Source organism: Schistocerca piceifrons, chromosome 2 (genome assembly GCF_021461385.2).
Source record: "Schistocerca piceifrons isolate TAMUIC-IGC-003096 chromosome 2, iqSchPice1.1, whole genome shotgun sequence".
NCBI classification, from domain to species: domain Eukaryota; kingdom Metazoa; phylum Arthropoda; class Insecta; order Orthoptera; family Acrididae; genus Schistocerca; species Schistocerca piceifrons.
In genome coordinates this window covers 705,242,970-705,264,302 of record NC_060139.1, presented here as the reverse complement: position 1 = coordinate 705,264,302, position 21,333 = coordinate 705,242,970, and the positions used below count along the sequence as shown (strand labels likewise).

The following is a 21,333-nucleotide window of genomic DNA, read 5'->3' as shown; positions in this document are numbered from 1 at the left end:
CATTATCAAAGAAAGCAGCAGTGTAAAAAAAAAAAAAAAAAAAAAGCGGCGGTAGCGCGTACAAAAGCAAGCCATGCCGCGAGCGGCGACAGGTCGTAAACACGCACTATCAGAATGCGACAAACAATGCATGACACAGTACCGTAACGCATTTTCAGCTTAGAGTGACGGAAACACCTTTAACAAAGAAAACTGCGCTTATCAGATCAAAGAAAAATAAGCTATCAATTCAAACCAGACGAAGCACGTGGAAAAGGAAGGGTACCCGTATAAATACGGACGGAGCGCCTGACGCATAGCAATGGCTACCTGGTAAAGCTTAACGGCTAACTTACGACTCGAACCAAACTACTGTGGCTGTATCGTCATTCATTCGACCTAAATTGTGTCTCATATTACAATGGACCAACTTTGTTTCGATTTGGAGATGCGGCCTATAATTTTTCTCTCCCCTTGAATTTCGATTCTCAAATTTCAGGTGCGGCTTAGATTCGGGAAAATATTTTTTCCTTGATTTCGAGTCTCATTTTTCAGGTGCGGCTTAGATTCGAGTGCGGCTTAAATTCGAGTAAATACGGTATGCTCTTTCCAGCAAAAATATTCTCCTACCCTTCTTGATGCATTTATTAACTGTAGTATCAATCATTACTATAATGATATCATCATCACTAATCCCTGTGTCTATACTGACACCATCAATAGGTCTGTTTGGAGCTCGAAGGTCCAGAACATTTCCATTTCAAGTGGGCTTTTGAAGTAGCTGATCAGGACACCCAGCTGAGTTCCTGTAACTTATTTGAAGATGTTCAAAAGTACTTCACAAGACTGGCTGTTTATACCACCTGCAATGAATCCACAGACATCCCAGGTTGAAGTCATCTCCTACTACTTTGCATGAACTAGGTATTTCCATGCTACTGAGTGTAGACTTTATTTGAATGATTCTAAAACTGTCATGGAAGAATCAGGTGGCTAATAAAACATCCAATAATTAATTTAAGCCCAACTAGATCTATTATATGTGTCCAAATCACTTCAAAGTCAGACTCAGTATCGATCTCAACAGACACAATATTTTTGTCGACTGTCATCAACACTCACCTTCCTAAAGCATCTAATCTCTCTTTTTGACATGATTCATGCTTCACTAAATATTTCAGAGCTTTCTACTTAAGGATTTCCAGCCAGCTACCAGTTCCATAAATAATTTGAGTGCAGCAGCTTTCCTGGAGGGCAGTAAATTCAGAACTTCATTACAAATACTTTGACAATTTACTGTTAAAATTTTGACTGTCAAAGCGTTTTTAGTTTTTATGCAGTCTGATTTTGCTCTCTGTATATCAACTGGTAAGTGTTCGTCAGAGGACCTCAAAATACTGTTTAGTCTAAAAAAAAACCACGTGCACTTCTGAAATACTCTGCTAACCATGTAACTGTTCCTTTGTGTAGTGCATCCCTGACCTATCGAGGGGAATGTTGCAGTTCTTCACATCCATAAAGCAGGTCCAGAAATCTGCAACCAACAGTGTCACAGAACTGACAGAGCCTCCAGTTGAGACCTACCACTTGGCTCCAAAGCAAAAGACTGATTCTGGGAATGATGCTACAAAACGTGAGTTCTGCTTGTACCACATGCACGTGGCCAGCTGTCTTTACCACTTATGCCAGCCACCTGCATGAACTAAGGATGGCCTCAGCACCCAAGCAACATTCATCATTGGTGTATGGATGAGGCCCAACAGCCAGGTCCACATACACACTCTATTTCTAGTGACGTGAACATATTAAAACCCATGTTAACCCTATGGTGAGGGCGGATACACAGCATCAGGTACACTGAAAAGTGCTTCAAAAGCAAAGTCCAAAGATGAGGAAAAGCAACACCTGAGGTATCCCATGCGACAGGCCAGAGTATTTCCACCACTATACCCTGAGGCAGTGGCCTGAAGATGGCTGACAATGGCCAATACTGTCTTCAGCTGTTTGTGAACTGTGGCCAGATCATCCTCCAGATTACTGTATTCTGTCCAGAATGTGTGTGTGGTCTTCAGTCCAGAGACTGGTTTGATGTATCTCTCCATGCTACTCTATCCTGTCCAAGCTTCTTCATTTCCCAGTACCTACTGCAACCTACATTCTTCTGAATCTGTTTAGTGTCTTCATCTCTTGGTCTCCCTCTCTGATTTTTACCCTCCACACTGCCCTCCAATACTAAATTGGTGATCCCTTGATGCCTCAGAATATGTCCTACCAACTGATCCTCTCTTCTAATCAAGTTGTGCCACAAATTTCTCTTCTCTCCAATTCTATTCAATACCTCCTCATTAGCTATGTGATCTACCCATCTAAACTTCAGCATTCTTCTGTAGCACCACATTTTGAAAGCTTCTATTCTCTTCTTGTCTAAACTATTTATTGTCCACGTCTCACTTCCATACATGGCTTCACTCCATACAAATACTTTCAGAAACGACTTCCTGACACTTAAATCTATACTCGATGTTAACAAATTTCTCTTCTTCAGAAACGCTTTCCTTGCCATTGCTAGTCTACATTTTATATCCTCTCTACTTCGACCACCATCAGTTATTTTGCTCCCCAAATAGCAAAACTCATTTACTACTTAAAGCGTCTCATTTCCTAATCTAATTCCCGCAGCATCACCAGATTTAATTCAACTACATTCCATTATCCTCGTTTTGCTTTTGTTGATGTTAATCTTATATCCTCCTTTCAAGACACTGTCCATTCCTTTCAGCTGCTCTTCCAGATCTTTTGCTGTCTCTGACAGAATTACAATGTCATAGGTGAAGCTCAAACTTTTTATTTCTTCTCCATGGATTTTAATACCTACTCCAAATTTTTCTTTTGTTTCCTTTACTGCTTGCTCAAAATACAGATTGAATAACATCAGGGATAGGCTACAACCCTGTATCACTCCCTTCCCAACCACTGCTTTTCTTTCATGCCCCTCGACTCTTATAACTGCCATGTGCTTTCTGTACAAATTGTAAATAGCCTTTCACTCCCTGTATTTTACCCCTGCCACCTTCAGAATTTGAAAGAGAGTATTCCAGTCAACGTTGTCAAAAGCTTTCTCTAAGTCTACAAATACTAGAAATGTAGGTTTGCCTTTCCTTAATCTGATGTCTAAGATAATTTGTAGGGTCAGTACTGCCTCACGTGTTCCAACATTTCTACAGAATCCAAACGATCTTCCCTGAGGTCGGCTTCTACCAGTTTTTCCATTCATTTGTAAAGAATTCGTGTTAATATTTCACAGCTGTGGCTTATTAAACTGATAGTTCGGTAATTTTCACATCTGTCAACACCTGCTTTCTTTGGGATTGGAATTATTATATTCTTCTTGAAGTCTGACAGTATTTCGTCTGTCCAGAATATCTTATGAATATGATGTTCGTTTTAAAACATCTTGCAGACATATCTTGAAAAGGTTTGGTATTTTGACAGCTGATTAATACTAAACAAATACGCTACTGGTCATTAAAATTGCTACACCATGAAGACGACATGCTACAGATGCGAAATTTAACTGACAGGAAGAAGATGCTGTGATATGCAAATGATTAGCTTTTCAGAGCATTCACACAAAGTTGGCGCTGGTGGTGACACCTACAACGTGCTGACATGAGGAAAGTTTCCAACTGATTTCTCATACACAAACAGCAGTTGACTGGCGTTGCCTGGTGAAACATTGTTGTGATGCCTCGTGTAAGGAGGAGAAATGCATACTATCACGTTTCCGACTTTGATAAAGGTTGGATTGTAGACTATCGTGATTGCGGTTTATCGTATCGTGACATTGCTGCTCGCACTGGTCGAGATCCAATGACCGTTAGCAGAATATGGAATCGGTGGGTTCAGGAGGGTAATACGGAATGCTGTGCTGGATCTCAATGGCCTCGTATCACTAGCAGTCAAGATGAAAGGCATTTTATCTGCATGGCTGTAATGGATTGTGCAGCCACGTTTCCATCCCTGAGTCAACAGATGGGGACGTTTGCAAGACAACAACCATGTGCATGAACAGTTTGACGACGTTTGCAGCAGCATGGACTATCAGCTCAGAGACCATGGCTGCAGTTACCCTTGATGCTGCATCACAGATGCTGCATCAATGGCGAACCTGGGTGCACGAATGGCAAAACATCATTTTTTCGGATGAATCCAGGTTCTGTTTACAGCATCATGATGGTCGCATCCATGTTTGGCGACATCATGGTGAACGCGCATTGGAAGCGTGTATTCGTCATCGCCATACTGGTGTATCACCCGGCGTGATGGTATGGGGTGCCATTGGTTACATGTCTCGGTCACCTCTTGTTCGCATTGACGGCACTTTGAACAGTGGACATTACATTTCAGATGTGTTATGACCTGTGGCTCTACCCTTCATTTGATCCCTGCGAAACCCTACATTTCAGCTGGATAATGCATGAGAGTTTCAGGGAGAGCGTAAGGGAACAATTGACAGGAATGGGGGAAAGAAATACAGTAGAAGAAGAATGGGTAGCTCTGAGAGATGAAGTAGTGAAGGCAGCAGACGATCAAGTAGGTAAAAAGGCGAGGGCTAATAGAAATCCTTGGGTAACAGAAGAAATATTGAATTTAATTGATGAAAGGAGAAAATACAAAAATGCAGTAAATGAAGCAGGCAAAAAGGAATACAAACGTCTCAAAAATGAGATCGACAGGAAGTGCAAAATGGCTAAGCAGGGATGGCTAGAGGACAAATGTAAGGATGTAGAGGCTTGTCTCACTAGGGGTAAGATAGATACTGCCTACAGGAAAATTAAAGAGACCTTTGGAGAGAAGAGAACCACTTGTATGAATATCAAGAGCTCAGGTGGCAACCCAGTTCTAAGCAAAGAAGGGAAGGCAGAAAGGTGGAAGGAGTATATAGAGGGTTTATACAAGGGCGATGTGCTTGAGGACAATATTATGGAAATGGAAGAGGATGTAGATGAAGACGAAATGGGAGATAAGAAACTGCGTGAAGAGTTTGACAGAGCACTGAAAGACCTGAGTCGAAACAAGGCCCCGGGAGTAGACAACATTCCATTAGAACTACCCTCAGTCTTCAAGAAGAATATAATAATTCCAATCCCAAAGAAAGCAGGTGTTGACAGATGTGAAAATTACCAAACTATCAGTTTAATAAGTCACAGCTGCAAAATACTAACGTGAATTCTTTACAGACAAATGGAAAAACTAGTGGAAGCCAACCTCGGGGAAGATCAGTTTGGATTCCGTAGAAAAGTTGGAACACGTGAGGCAATACTGACCCTACGACTTATCTTAGAAGCTAGATTAAGGAAGGGCAAACCTACATTTCTAGCATTTGTAGACTTAGAGAAAGCTTTTGACAATGTTGACTGGAATACTCTCTTTCAAACTCTGAAGGTGGCAGGTATAAAATACAGGGAGCGAAAGGCTATTTACAATTTGTACAGAAATCAGATGGCAGTTATAAGAGTCGAGGGGCATGAAAGGGAAGCAGTGATTGGGAAAGGAGTGAGACAGGTTGTAGCCTCTCCCCAATGTTATTCAATCTGTATATTGAGCAAGCAGTAAAGGAAACAAAAGAAAAATTCGGAGTAGGTATTAAAATTCATGGAGAAGAAGCAAAAACTTTGAGGTTCGCCGATGACATTGTAATTCTGTCAGAGACAGCAAAGGACTTGGAAGAGCAGTTGAACGGAATGGACAGTGTCTTGAAAGGAGGATATAAGATGAACATCAACAAAAGCAAAACGAGGATAATGGAATGTAGTCAAATTAAATCGGGTGATGCTGCGGGAATTAGATTAGGAAATGAGACACTTAAAGTAGTAAAGGAGTTTTGCTATTTAGGGAGTAAAATAACTGATAATGGTCGAAGTAGAGAGGATATAAAATGTAGACTGGCAATGGCAAGGAAAGCGCTTCTGAAGAAGAGAAATTTGTTAACATCGAGTATAGATTTAAGTGTCAGGAAGTCGTTTCTGAAGGTATTTGTATGGAGTGTAGCCATGTATGGAAGTGAAACATGGACGATAACTAGTTTGGACAAGAAGAGAATAGAAGCTTTTGAAATGTGGTGCTACAGAAGAATGCTGAAGATAAGGTGGGTAGATCACGTAACTAATGAGGAGGTATTGAATAGGATTGGGGAGAATAGAAGTTTGTGGCACAACTTGACTAGAAGAAGGGATTGGTTGGTAGGACATGTTCTGAGGCATCAAGGGATCACCAATTTAGTATTGGAGGGCAGCGTGGAGGGTAAAAATCGTAGAGGGAGACCGAGAGATGAATACACTAAACAGATTCAGAAGGATGTAGGTTGCAGTAGGTACTGGGAGATGAAGAAGCTTGCACAGGATAGAGTAGCATGGAGAGCTGCATCAAACCAGTCTCAGGACTGAAGACCACAACAACAACAACAACAACAATGCATGACTGCATGTTGCAAGTCCTGTACGGGTCTTTCTGGATACAGAAAATGTTCGACTACTGCCCTGGCCAGCACATTCTCCAGATCTCTCACTAACTGAAAACATCTGGTCAATGGTGGCCGAGCAACTGGCTTGTCACAATACACCAGTCACTACTCTTGATGAACTGTGGTATTTTGTTGAAGTTGCATGGGCAGCTGTACCTGTACACGCCATCCAAGCTCTGTTTGACTCAATGCCCAGGCGTATTAAGGCCGTTATTATGGGCACAGGTGGTTGTTCTGGGTACTGATTTCTCAGGATCTATGCACCCAAATTGCGTGAAAATGTTATCACACGTCAGTTCTAGTATAATATATTTGTCCAATGAATACCCGTTTATCATCTGCATTTCTTCTTGGTGTAGCAATTTTAATGGTCAGTAGTGTATACTCCTTATAATAGTATCAATTTCAAGTGGCTCAATGGTATGGTGCACGACCTTCAACTGGATGCCACTTCAGCAGCTTGCTTGCCCCTAACATACCACAGTCGTCCCACTGAGAAAAGGGGACCTACAGTTTAACACTGACTCTCAACCAGGTGTTGTTTCTGGTGAATCCACTCATCATCATTGAGAGGTGAGTGCTAGGTTAAAAGCAAACTGAAAAATCCTTGGTATGACCAGAATTCCTTCCTGCAACCCTTCAGTTTCCAGGCATGTGCTTTATCACTAGATTACCAAGCCCAACTATTAATGAACTTTGTCAATTTTTATTTAAACTATAATAAATTTTGCCCATTTTTATTCACACTATTTTAAACATTACATACCTATAATGCAGAGTATGTAGAAGAAGAGGAACAGATTTGTGTCATGGAGTGCATAAACCAACTGGGCAGACTTACTGTACAGGGTTACTTAACATGACCTTTGACACAAGTTCCTAATGTCTGTCATCATCAACACCACCTCTGTCTGTGAGCTCTAACATGTTGTGCAAGGCCTCATAAAGTGAAGCAACGATATTTTTGTTGATGACTGTATTTTGAAGTTTTGAAGGATCTCAAAAAATGCAAATGGAAATCTCAAAAAGATATAGACACACACAGAGAGAGTGCTGTAATTTTAGCTTTCATATAATCTTTACAAATGCCCATGCTCTTCATAGTGAATGGACAAAAGATGTAGAGAATGAAAACCGTCATGATGTAAAGCTACTGACTGAGAGTGAAGGCAATAACAATGAATCATAGTTCTATGTTCAAACCAGAAAGTACCTCATCACCTTACGTAGGTGGGGAAAGAAATTTGAAAACTAATAAATCTGTTGTCATGAGAAGATATAGATAAATACAAGTACATCTTCCAGTAGACAGTCACTGCTAAGATATTGTAGATTACCGAGCCTGATCACAGAGCAGGAATTGGAAACCAGGAGTAGAACTTTCTAGGCTTACAATGATGATAAGAAGTGAGAATGTATAATTCTAAAAGGACAATTATGCCATGAATTATTCACACAAATGACAAAGACAAGACAGACTCACCAAGCAATGTTCCTTGGAAGGTTTTCAAACACACCCAGCAAGTGAAATGTTGTCGAAAAGGGTTTAAAAATAGAGTCCTAAACTGGTTTCATAACAACTTAAATTCAATTACAAGTGATCATTTTTGTGTTGTGCACTATATTAAGAAAACCAATATATCCCATTTCATGATTTATTGCAACACTATGATTGTTAATATAGAAATTTCTGATACATGTAATATGTTGCAGCATGTAAAAGTAAGTACTAAAAAAATTGTGTAAGCAGAATTTAGCAGTTCTAAAATGAATTTTCACTCTGCAGTCGAGTGTGTGCCAATTTGATACTTCCTGACACACTAAAGCTATGTGCAAGACTGAGATACCCAGACTGGGAATTAGAATTTAATACTCTCTTCAGCTATCCAGCAAAAGTCATACTTTATAATTGAATTCTGAAAAAAGCCTTTGACAAACAGGAATTTAACACCACTCATTCTTCTTCCGTGTGGCTCATTTGTCAAATCACACAAATAAAATAACTAAACTTCTAGATTTTGATTTAAGTTGATAAGAATATGAAATAAAAGCTCTTCACAGAGATTTTGTTTTATTACTGAGTTATTTGTAATAGTGAAAACTGGATTCTCTGTTTCTCTCTGTTTGGGGAAGTTCTCTTTTTCAGTCAAATTTTTGGCTCAAAAGGCAAAAATATGTTTTTTTCATGCTTCTAAATTTTTTAGAATAACTGTTTTTCATTTTATTCATGGTATTCCCCAAATGAAAAGCCCCAGCTTTCATGCTGACAACCAGTTGCCTATATTTCTGTGATGTCTAATCATATAGTAGTGGCTTGATATTACAGAACAGTTTTTTGTATGAGGTTTAGTACACCCAAGCTCAAAATAATGGAAATTGCAAAAATTTGAAAAGTTAGCTGCAGCGAGAATGTGATGACAGCAGCAATTAATAAAAAAATATGAGCAGAAGATAACTGAGGATTTAGAACAGTAACACTGAAGCAGGTAATTTGTATAACAACAACACACAGTCACAAAATAAGAATACAAAGAAAAAAAATCATTAAATAGTAATTATTATTACGAGGGTCAGTTTTAAAGTAAGATCCAATTTGTAATGGAGTAAGAGAAACTTTATATATGAACATAAGTTGTATCACAAACTACAATATGCATATTTTTTCACTTTTCAACATAGTTGCCATGAATACTTAAACATTTATCAAGTCATGGTACCAGCTTTTGGATCCCAGCATCAAAGAACTCTGCCACCTGACCATCAAACCTGTTAGTAACAGTTTCTTTCGGCATGTCATCATTTTACAAGCGCTTTCCACAAAGAAATTCCTTCAGTTTTGGAAACAGATGAAAGTCTAATGGATGTAAGTCAGGGCTGTATGGTGGATGATCCAGTCATTCCCAATGAAACTTGCCCAGTTGCATCTTTGTTCTTGCCGCAATGTGAGGCAGAGCACTGTCATGAAGTACAATGATGCTGCTAGACAGCAGTTCCCGTCAGCGATTTTGAATAGCACACCTAAGCTTTAATAATGTTTCACAGCACCTCTCAGTATTTATTGTCATTCCTCTTGGAAAAAATTCTAATAGAAGAATGCCTTTCTTATCCCAAAAAACCGTGGCTATGATTTTCCATGCTGAAAGTTCTTGTTTGAATTTTTGTGGTTTTGTTTCGGGATTTTGAATTATGCTACTCAGACTGATGTTTATTCTCTGGAGTGTACTGTGTAATCCATGTTTCATCACCAGTCACAGTGCTACTCAAGAACTCATCACCATCCTTGTGATAATGCTCCAAAAAGAATGTGCCATTCGCTTCGTTCAGTGTTCGTCTGTCAACGTTTCCAGCACCCATCTCACACACAATTATTTTGTTGTTGTTGTTGTGAAGTTTGTCAGAAACAATGTGAAAAACCACTGATCTTGAAATTTGTGGAAATTTCTCATTGAGCTCGTCAATAGTGAAGCGCCTGTTTCGGCGAATTGCCTCTTCAACTTTTTGTGTAAAGTCTTCATTCATGATAGTAGGCTGCCTAGATAATTCTTCATAGTGAACATTTATCCTTCTTTCATTAACAGCCACTACCATTTATGCATATTTCCATCATTCATTACACCTGTACCATAAACTTCAACTAGCTGCCATTGAATTCAGTAGGACAAAATTGTTTTGCATTTAAGAATCGAGTAATCGAGTATGCTTCACAATCAGCATGATTACTGAGTAACATGGTGATAAACGAAGCATCAAACATAATGACGGTGAAGTGAGAGACTGACCAAGAGTGGCCGACCATGAATGGACGTCACGTGACAGGATGCACAGAAATGATGCGCTATCGATTCTTACTTTAAAAATGACCCTCATATGTAAGTAAGGGATACTGCAAGCCTGAGGTACATTCACAGGCCAGATAGAAAATTATGTTAATAGCAGGTAGAATGTCTCAAAACATATTAATAGACAGAAAAAATCAGAGAGAGAATATACACAACAGAATAAATACATGTAATAATAATAATAGTAATAATTGAGGGAATATCTGTAATAAGTTGGTTGCACACTAGAAAGACTAAAGTGTTCAACCAAATGATGGAGAATGTTTGAAGTTGGCCCTGAAATGAAAATAAGACAATTATCCTGAAAAGATTAAAAACCTAGAATTATTGTAAGATTTAGTTGTTTGTTGTATAGAAGACCATAAAAATAAAATCAACACTGTCAAGAAATTTGAAAGGGTGGGATTGTGCAAAAAAGGTGAATTTTTTAAAATTAAGAAACCAAAAGAAAGGTTGCAAATATTATAGAAACAATTTTTTATTAATTCTGCATAACAACAGTATGGAAAGGATAGATTGCTACACACCAGATAGGGGATGCAATGAGTTGCTGATAAGCACCATGAAAAAAATGCTAGAAATATTCAGGTTTTGGACAAAGTCCTTCTTAAGAAGTTCAAAATTCTCACACATTCACACAAGCACAGCTCATACACACATGGCCACTGTCACCTTCAGTTACTAAGGCTTGACTGCAACAGCATCTGAGATGAACAGCAATCTAGTGAGGTGGGCAGTGAGGGAATGGAACAAGTATGGCACAGGGAAGAGAAGGGATAGCAGGTAGTGGTGGGGGAAGATGATGATGATGATGATGATGATGATGATGATGTTTGGTTTGTGGGGCACCCAACTGTGTGGTTATCAGTACCCATACAAATTCCCAATCTTTGCTCAGCCCAGTCTCTCTGCTTTCGTGAATGATGATGAAATGATGAGGACAACACAAACACCCAGTCATCTCGAGGCAGGTGAAAATCTCTGACCCCACCGAGAATCGAACCCAGGACCCTGTGCTCGGGAAGCGAGAATGCGACCACAAGCTGCGGATGTGGGGGAAGAGTTAATACTGCCTGTGGGAGTGTGCAGCACATGGTGGATCATGATAGGGCTGCTAATAGGTGCAGCATCAATAGCAGTGATGCAGGGGGGGGGGGGGGGGTGAGGGAAAGGGGGGAGGGAGGAAAGAGGTAGAAAGGAAAGAGAAGATCAGTAGAGATAGGGGGGGATTAAGTAGATGCATTGGCAAAATAGAAGGTTATGTGTAGTTCTGGAGTGGAAGCAGGGAAGTGGTAGGCAGGTGGAGGTCAGGAGCTATCGAAGGTTGAAGCCGGGGGCATTAGGGAAACAAAGGATATGTTGCATGGAGAATTCCCACCTGTATAATCCACCACATAAAAACTGATCAGACCTTATAATCCTACCTGGCAATAGAGGCTCCACTACTGTGCTAATGAACTGCAGCAATTAACTGGTGAAGGTACTATGCCAGCTGTCAGATGTGTCCATCAACAAACTCTGCCTGGTGACTCTGTTCCAGAAATTCACCTGGTCCTCCAGTCCCTCCTGACATCCTTAGGTCCTCCCAGAGTCTCTTTCTTGAGTCTCTCTCTCTTCTTACCTCCATCACTCTTTGCACACCAACTTCCCACATGCTTCCTGAAGCAAATAACCCAACCACACAGGACGCAACATTGTGACTCTTTCCTGTGCCACCCACAAAGAGTATCACTGTCCTTGAGGATCAACAAGCTTCAGTCTATCACCTGTAACATATCCTTCTATATAAAAGACACCAACCATTCCCTCCAGTGACTTCACAGTTCCTGGTTCTTTACCACCTGCTGCCTTAGTTGAAGCTGTCAGTGTCAGCTCCCTCTTCACTAACACACCCAATGACCATGAGCTTGCTGCTAGTGAACACCACTGTTCCAAACACTTGACTGACTGCAATCCTACAACCATCTTCCTGGTCATCATGACCAGCTAAATCCTCACATACAATTATTTCACCTCTGAAGGCATCACCTGCAAACAAATCTGCAGTATACCAAAGGCACCCCATGGCACTATCATATGGTGACTAATTCATTGGCTACCGAGAGGAGTCCTTCCTAATCACCTAGAATCCCAAACTCCTCTCCTGGTGCAGATTCACTGATGACATATTCACGATCTGGACCAAAGGTGAACACATCCTAGCCACATTCCTCCAAAATCTCAAACTTGCTCCCCCATTTGCTTCACCTGGTACTCCTCAGCCCAAAAGTCATTTCCTCAATGTCAACCTCTACCTCAAGGACAGCTACATCACTACCCCTGTCAAAATAAAGCCTACCAACCACCAACAATATCTCCACTTTGACAGCTGCCACCTATTCCATACAAGAAGTTGCCACATCTGTAGTGACAAGCAGTCCCTCTACAAATATGCCATGAGTCTCACCAATGCCTTCACAGACCAAAATAAACCTCTTAAACTTGTCCAGGGCCTTGTCTCCCCACTCATCTATCATCTCCACATACCCACTGTCCGGCCACAAATGAACATTCCTCTTGTAACTCGGTACCATCCAGGACCAACAGAATCACATTCTCCATTAAGTTATTGACATCCTATCATTGTACTCTTAGTCGACCTGCTTAACTGGGTAGTAATGTGCTTGCCTCCCATGCACTGGGCCCAGGTTTGATTCCCAGTTGGGTTGGAGATTTTCTCCACTCAAGGACTGGGTGTTGTGTTGTCCTCATCATCATTTCATCCTCATCATCGGCCGCAAGTCACCTGATGGGGCGCTCACTGAAATAAGACTTGCACTTGGTGGCCGAACCTGAGTCAGACCTCCCAGCCAACAATGCCAAATGGTTGTTTCATTTTATTTCATTGTGCTCTTAAATTAAAAATATCTGCCCCCCACCCCCACCCCCATACACACACACTGGTATTCCATTGTCCACCCTACCTAAACAATATTCTTGTCTATCCCTACTCCACACCTATCCCAACCACTTGCCTCATGGCTCCTATCTCTTCAATAGACCTAGATGGAAGACCTGTCCAATACCATCTACTCCTAGCACATTAAAGACAGCACCACCTGTGATACATGCCATGTGATCTACCAACTTAACTGCTACCACTATGCAGCATTTAACGTGGCCATGACAACTGACAAGCTGTCTATCTGCATGAATGGCCACTGCCTTTCCCACCAATTTTTCTGAACTGCACAGGTGAGAGCCCTCCCTGCAACATATCCTTCATTCCCGTAACTCCTTGGTCTCAACCGTCAACAGCTTCTGTCCTCCACCTGCCTACCACTTCCCTGCTCCAACTCCAGTACTACACATGCCTTCTATCCCACCAATACATTTACACTTTCGCCTTCTCTACTTTTGTCCTCTCTTCTTTTCCCCCAAACCTTCCTCCTTCCTCCAGCACAGCCTCCAAATGCTGCACCTAGCAGCCCTATCATGTCTTCAACATGCCGTTGCATGCTTCTACAGGTAGCAGTAATTTTTCTCCCACCCCTACCCTGGTATCATTTACCTTCTCCACCCCAGGCCTGTTCTGTACCCCACCTACCCGTAACAGCTAGATTGTTGAAGAAGTAGTCTTGTGTGTGTGTAAATTGTGCTTGTGTGAATGTGTGTGTGTTTTCTACTTCAGATGAAGGAATTTGTGCAGAAGCTGAATATTTGTTACATCTTCTTCATCGTGCCTGTCTGCCACTAATCTATCCTTTCCATATTGTTGTTACTCCATCATGGACTACATTATGAAACAAGTGAATCAAATTAATTTTAGAAATAATGACTGGAAGAAGAGTACATTGGAAACTAAAAATGGTATACGAGGGTCATCCAAAAAGTAAGTTCCATTTCTATTTCTATCCATGGCAGTGCTATGATTGCAGTTCTGAGCATGTACAGCAGTTACTCTGACTCAAGAAGAAGATATGTATGCCATTTTCAGATCACTGCTCCAACGTTTGCTTTGTAGTGCTTCTTTATAATGTCAGCTGTAATTCAAAATGCCACCGTGTGTGAAATAAGATCTGTGATCCATTTCCTAAATGCAAAGAAAATTAAACCAAAGGAAACTCATCAACAAATCTGCAAGGTTTATGGACAAAATGCTATGAGTGATTCAATGGTTAGAAGATGGGTCAGACTGTTCAACGAAGGACGTGATCAAGTAAACGATGAAGAACAAAGTGGATGCCCGTCTGTGGTTACTGATGAACTGGTTCATACAATTGAAGAGAAGATTAAAGCACAACCACAAATTTACATTTAGTGCCATTGCTATGGAAGTTCCGCAACTCTCACGATCACTAATTCATGAAATTGTTACTGAAAAACTGAAATTTCAAAAGCTTTGCTCATGTTGGGTACCCAAAATTCTTACTGAACAATACAAAAAACAACGGATGGATGGTGCACTTCAGTTTTTGACACGCTACAATGAATAAGGTGATGGTTTTCTTTCTCAGGTAGTCACAGGGATGAAACCTGGGTATCCTACGACACCCCTGAAACAAAATGGCAATCAATGGATTCGAGGTACACTTTATTCCCAACAAAGGTCAAGCCTAAGCAAATCTTGACACCTTAAAAAGTCATGTGCACCATTTTTTGGGACAGACAAAGCATTTTGCTGATTGATTTCTTACTGCGAGGCCAAACAATCAGTGCCCACGGTTACTGTCAGACCATTAAGAAATTGCCCCATGCAATACAGAACAAGCACCGAGGATTACTGTTTTTTTCCACGATAATGCATGACCTCACACGGTGAATGTGACCAAACAACTCTTACAGAAATTTCACTGGGACACATTTTATCATCCTCCGTACAGCCTGGACCTCTCTCCTAGTGACTTTCATCTCTTCTTACACCTAAAATCTGTCCTTGGTGGTCAACACTTCAACGATGATGATGAGCTGAAAGAACATTTTATCACATGGTTGAATACGCAGGCGACAACCTTCTATGAAGAAGGCATACAAAAACATGTGCCACACTATGACAAATGCCTACAAAATTTTGGAAGCTATGTAGAAAAGTAGTTTAAAAGTTGTAGATTTTTGTACAATAAATATTTTTTCTGTATCTGTACATGTTTGTTTTATATAACCAAATGGAACGTACTTTGTGGACATACCTCATATATTGCAAGAGGTTATGTAAAGAAAGACTGTAATTTTATACAACCATGGCCTTCATAAAATTTATCTAAATACTCTATATTTTTTCATAGGACTTAGCTTTTGCCAAGAATAATAAGTAATAGTTATCCTAATAATATTATAATGACCATAAACAAAGTGCATGGATACAAGTATCACAACTGACACCGGCAAGAGTTTTGAAAATATAGGACAAAAGGAACAGCCTTCGCGGCTAGATTCAGTCTAAAATATGTAGATTTATATAACTTGTTTTCAGATCATTTATAATTACCCATCTACTTGGATTACTAACCAATAGAAATAATGAACCAGAGACTAAACTTTTCTGATGTGGGCATACATGTGGTATCACTATATAATACAGAATCTATCAGACTAGATGCTAGAATAAAGTTCTATAGAACAATTATTCTCTTAACATACTTAACTCAATATACAGGGTGTCCTACTTATCTTGACCAACATAAATAACTGTTTCTCCAGATGCAAACTAAAATGTTTCAAGCAAATGTTCTTTAGCCATCAGGGGGACATCAATCAGCATGATTGCCTTCATTGTAGCTTTTACAAAGATATGAACAGCGGTATGACTTTTTTAAATGGCACCCTGTATTTTTCATTCAGTAATTCATTTTCTCTCCTAAATACCTATCCAAAAATGTATCACAGTGTACCATTCACTGAAAGTTATTAATTATATAACACAACTTTGATGTTGACATTCCCATGGCTTAGTGCATGTACTCAGGGTTATGGAACACATCCACGTGCTGGTGTTGACAGACGACAAATACAAACATAAGTAGAATACACACCCGTCATTTCGTCAACTATCGTCAGTTGAAGAGTTGTGCAAGTAGAATGTACACCGACGAAGATACTCATCTATGGGAAATGTAAGAACAGTAATTGCAGTACTGTTTTCTTATGTATGGGTACATTTAGTACACTAGTTTAGTCCTTTTAAATACTGTTGTGTACAGTAGGCATACAGTAAAGGCTGTCCTTCCTACAATCTACATCGATATAACGTTCCATTTATTGTTGTCGTTGAAGGCAGGCGAAATGCTACACAGGCAGCGGAACAGAACAGAGAGTGATATCCTGATGAGAACCCACCTCCCCAACGGATGTTTTCTCATCTTGTTGCAACAGCTCAGGAAGCGGGAAGTTTCAACCCACGACAACGCAATTGTCATAGCACTCGCACAGTCGAAGCTGCCGAAGTTACTGTTTTTTCTTCCGTTGCTATGAATCCACATGTGAGCATACCAGAGCTTGAAGACCAGATGGGCATTCCTAAAACCACTGTACATCATATTCTTACACATCACTGGTTCCATCCTTACCATGTACACCTACATGAAGAATTGCACAGGAATGATTTCCAGAATCGTGTACAGTTCTGTCAGTGGGCACAGCAGCAAATCCTTGCCAACCCGAACTTCTTCCCCAATGTTCTATTCACTAATGAATGTTCCTTCTCAAACAAAGGACAGGTAAATACAAGGAACATGCATTATTGGTCCAGTGACAACCCACAATGGCTCAGACAGGTGGAACATCAGCATCAATGGAGAGTTAATGTCTGGTGAGCAATGCTTGGCACTACAACTATCGGCCCTTATTTCATCAATGGTAGTCTAAATGGCACAGCGTATGCCAACTTCTTCAGATAAATTCTTCCTCCTCTGTTGAATGAAGTGCCGCTAAGAATCAGAATGCTTATGTGGTATCAACACGGTGGATGTCCAGCACATAATGCCTTGTGTGCACATAGTGTTCTGAACCGAAGCTATCCTGCCAGATGAATCGGTCAAGGAGGAACAGTTAATCGGCCTGCTAGGTCTCCTGATTTAAATCCTCTGGACTTTTTTCTTTGGGGATGCATTAAAGATGTTGTCTATCGCAATATTCCAACAACCCCAGAGGACATGCGGGAACGTATCATGCTTGCTTGTAATTCCCTTCAGCAGGCGACACTGGAAGCAGTAAATAATTCTTTCTTTCAATGAGTGCACCCATGTATCAGTAACCAGGGTCACCACTTTGAGCACCTTTGAATTTTCTATCCAGATGCAAATTTTGTAATTTTTATCTGGACAAACAGTTATTTATGGTGGTCAAGATAAATGGGACACCCTATATAAGCTAGGAGGCAACAAGAGTGCTTTATGGTGAATACAGAGTGCAGATATTGAATCTCTGAAAAGAAATAAGAATTATCTTACAATGTATCAAATGTGAAATACAAAAATGTGAAAAACTGGAGGATGAAGCTACTGAAATTATAATGGTTTGTATCATAAGCACTGCTATGAAAATACACAAAGGAGAAAATGTAGGCAATTTGAGCCCTGTATCTCAACAACAGAAACAGGATTTCAACTCTGAGATTTCAAATTGTTTCAACAAATATCAAGTGAAAAGTTAAGATTTGGTAACCTAGCACAGCACACACATTTTAACAATTTTGTTGGTGAAATTACAGCAACATGAATATGACACAACACTGTCACTGAATAAAGCTGAAGAATTAATGTATTAAAACCAGTCTTTGTAAGAGGAAAAATTGTTACACTATAATGATAATTCATGAAATAAAAAAGTTAATTCAAGCATCCAAGTTATCATTACATACAAGCAAAGCTGGAAAGCTGGATTATATAGGAACATGCTTTTGAGATATCTGTGATTTAAAACACAATATTTGGAAGGAAGTCTTTATGTTGTTATAAGAATGTGAGAAACAGTGCACCCCCCCCCCCCCCCTCCTGATCAAGTGCAATACAAATAAATTTCACTGTTAGTTAGCAAGAAATTCTTTCTAGACAAATGAATGATCATGATTCCAGTTCCAAGTGGTATAGTGATTTTAAACATATGAAAATTGTACAGTGCAAATTAGTCTTTACAGCAGGAAATATCCTCTCTCATTGGTTCACAAACAGATTTCCCATGCTATTTCTTCTCATGATACAAACGAACTCATTGCCACTGTGAACCAGTCCCCAGTCCCATAGCAGTACCCCCCCCCCCTCCCCCCTTTTTCGCCCTCCTCAAAACACCAATGTCTTGGAAAACATAACCACATTCTTTGCCAATCTGTGATTGCCTCATGTCATCTAAGATCAATGATATTTTACACAAAATCCTTCAGTCTTCCCGTAACACAGAACTTGGTCATCCACTGCACCTATGCAATATCCTAGTCTATCCATAAACCCTTACTGATTCCAGCCCTACACCCACAAGTCATTTATCTTTGATTGACTCAGGTGTGAAACCTGACCTATGTAATGATCTATTACCTCCTACTGCATTTCCAAGTGGCACTTCCTACTGAGTCAAAGTTAGTGCCACATGTGGAAATCGCCATGTCACACATCAGCTGTGTTGCAGTTACTGTGCAGCAATCTATGTGGCTATGACCACTAACCAGCAGTTTATCCACATGACTGGCCATTGCCAGACCTTGGCTAACTGCATATTCAGTCACTATATTGCAGAAGAGGCAAACAAAAACACTGGCACCTCCTTCAATATCTACACCATTTGGTCCTCCTGCCCAGCAAGAGCTCCTCTGCACTATACAAGGAACTGTTCTTCAAGCACATATTATATTTTTACAATTCCCCTGGCCTAAACTTTTACAAATTTCAATTGTCACGTCCCCATTTCCACACTCTTTCTACTCCATTACTCTGTCACTTCCACATTGCAAGGCCTTTTCCCTTGTATCTCTTTCTTTCATACTCAAGCTGCAAATCAACAGCTTTGCTATTGTTAATATAATTAATCCTAATTTTGCCACTGTCAATGACAGCCACTAGTACAACCATCTCCTGTCTTGCAGTATTTTCTATAGTCCTTTCCTCTTCCTTGTCACACACCCATCAGTCCGGGAAAAGAGTCACTGCCTTTTCTAATTTTGTTCGTTGAAAATGTATATTAAATCAGACATAATTATTTTGCTGCAAGTAATAGAGTTAAAACTATTTTCCAAAACAATCACAGAGAAAATTAGTGTGAATGATTATTAAGAAAATTGGAATGGAGAATTTACAGACAGACTGACCACTAGTTCTCTTCAATGATGATGATCCAGCTGAATGTAAATACTCTAATAGCTCATCTGAGCATGTTCAGCTGATTTTTTTTTTACATCTAGTTACAAAAATGTTAGTGTATGACAATAAAAAATAGACGAAAGAACTATAATCAAGGTAATAGCATATGATTTGGTTCAGCATAGTAACACTGTACGTCCAATAGAAGGATAGGGAATTTTGAATATCAGACCAAGATTTCTGGAATAAAGGACTGCTGCTCAATATTTTTTTTTTTTAAATTAAATGCTGTGGAGTACTACTGACATTGGTCCAACCCTTTCATATCATGTCTGTCATATTAAATACATATGTGGGGAGATATTAAAGTTTATGTACAGTGGTATGTTACACTTCTTCAAAAAATCCTAGCTCTATATAAGTAGAGTGATATGATATATTTACTCCTGAAATAACCAGGGTATGTTATTGCATACAGCTGTTGATAAAGGCTGAAAGTGAACAAAAACACAAAACCAAAAGACAAAAATAAAAAAGTAAATTCAAAATATGCACAAAAATCAAAATGATTGATAAAAGCAAAAAAATTATGCATATTTACAACTACAAAAATCAAACATTAAGGAACAAATAATTAATTTGTTAGTCCCAACAATCAAGAGCACTATTAAATCTTTTCTGTGGTGCTGGAGCTCTCTAATAGAATAAATTTATTTCTTGACTTATATGAGTCTGCAGATATCACTTTCAATCTAATTTTCTTCACGTGAAAGAGTATAACCAAATAATAATACTGTTAAATCATTAGTGTTATACCAGAGCACGAAGAGACAAATCTACAATACTGAAATCTTTGTGAAATATTTCATATGTATGTTCTAGAGCTGTGTATATTTTCGTGATTGGACTTTTACCATGCAAGAGAACATTTAATAATTATTTGTTCCTCTTATTGCAATAATGTGTATTGTGTGAGATCTTTTATATGAGATATGAGTGAAGAGCTATTGAGTCTTTTACAAATGGTCACATTACGTGTCTACAGAAATGTGCTCTTTATTACAGGCTTTTTGTCGCACCTTGGGGCTTGAGCATATCCATCATGCGGTGGCTTCTCAATGTCAAAGTCCTTTGGAAAGTAGGGGGACGTCTCAGGACGGAAGTCGATTCCCGGCTCCAAGTATGGGAAGAACTTCGGGGGTTCCGGTTCAAGACGTGCTCTGGGAAAAACAATCAGCAGTAAAAGTTTTCAAGTTTATTAGCTAATAAGTTTACATTCACCTGAACTTCAATTACATGTTGTAAAACACCATACAGCTGCTTTGAGGCTATCTAACTTACAGTTTATGACTCTCCTTGGGATACAAATTTTCATCTACTTAAGAAACAATTTTATATATGTTGGCATATACAAATTACTTAAGGATTTTATAAACATGATAACTCAGTTTATAAAGCTATGTATAAGCCTTTCCTTCACATGTAACACACTTGACAGCCACAAATACAACACAGTGACAGACAAAAACCAATGACAGGTAACATATAACATCTTGAAGCAAGACTTTTGGGGGCAAAATACAGCAGTTGCCATGTGTGTTTGTGTACATAGAACATTAATTATCTGTATGAATAATTTTCAGCACATCATATTTGCAGACGTAATCTGACCATTCAGTCAGTTTTGTAATGTAGTAGAGATGACATACAAGTGTAAACTGAGGTC

At 39.5% G+C, this 21,333-nt stretch overlaps 1 protein-coding gene across 3 annotated transcripts in view; it reads right to left on the bottom strand.

The window, feature by feature from the left end:
• LOC124774939 (obscurin) overlaps nucleotides 1-21,333 on the bottom strand; it is a 694,794-nt gene that overhangs the window by 126,256 nt on the left and 547,205 nt on the right. For all 3 annotated transcript variants that reach the window (XM_047249630.1, XM_047249632.1, XM_047249631.1), the window contains one exon: nucleotides 20,687-20,827. In XM_047249630.1, the coding sequence (XP_047105586.1) occupies nucleotides 20,687-20,827 (141 nt within the window). The remainder of the gene's footprint in view (nucleotides 1-20,686; nucleotides 20,828-21,333) is intronic.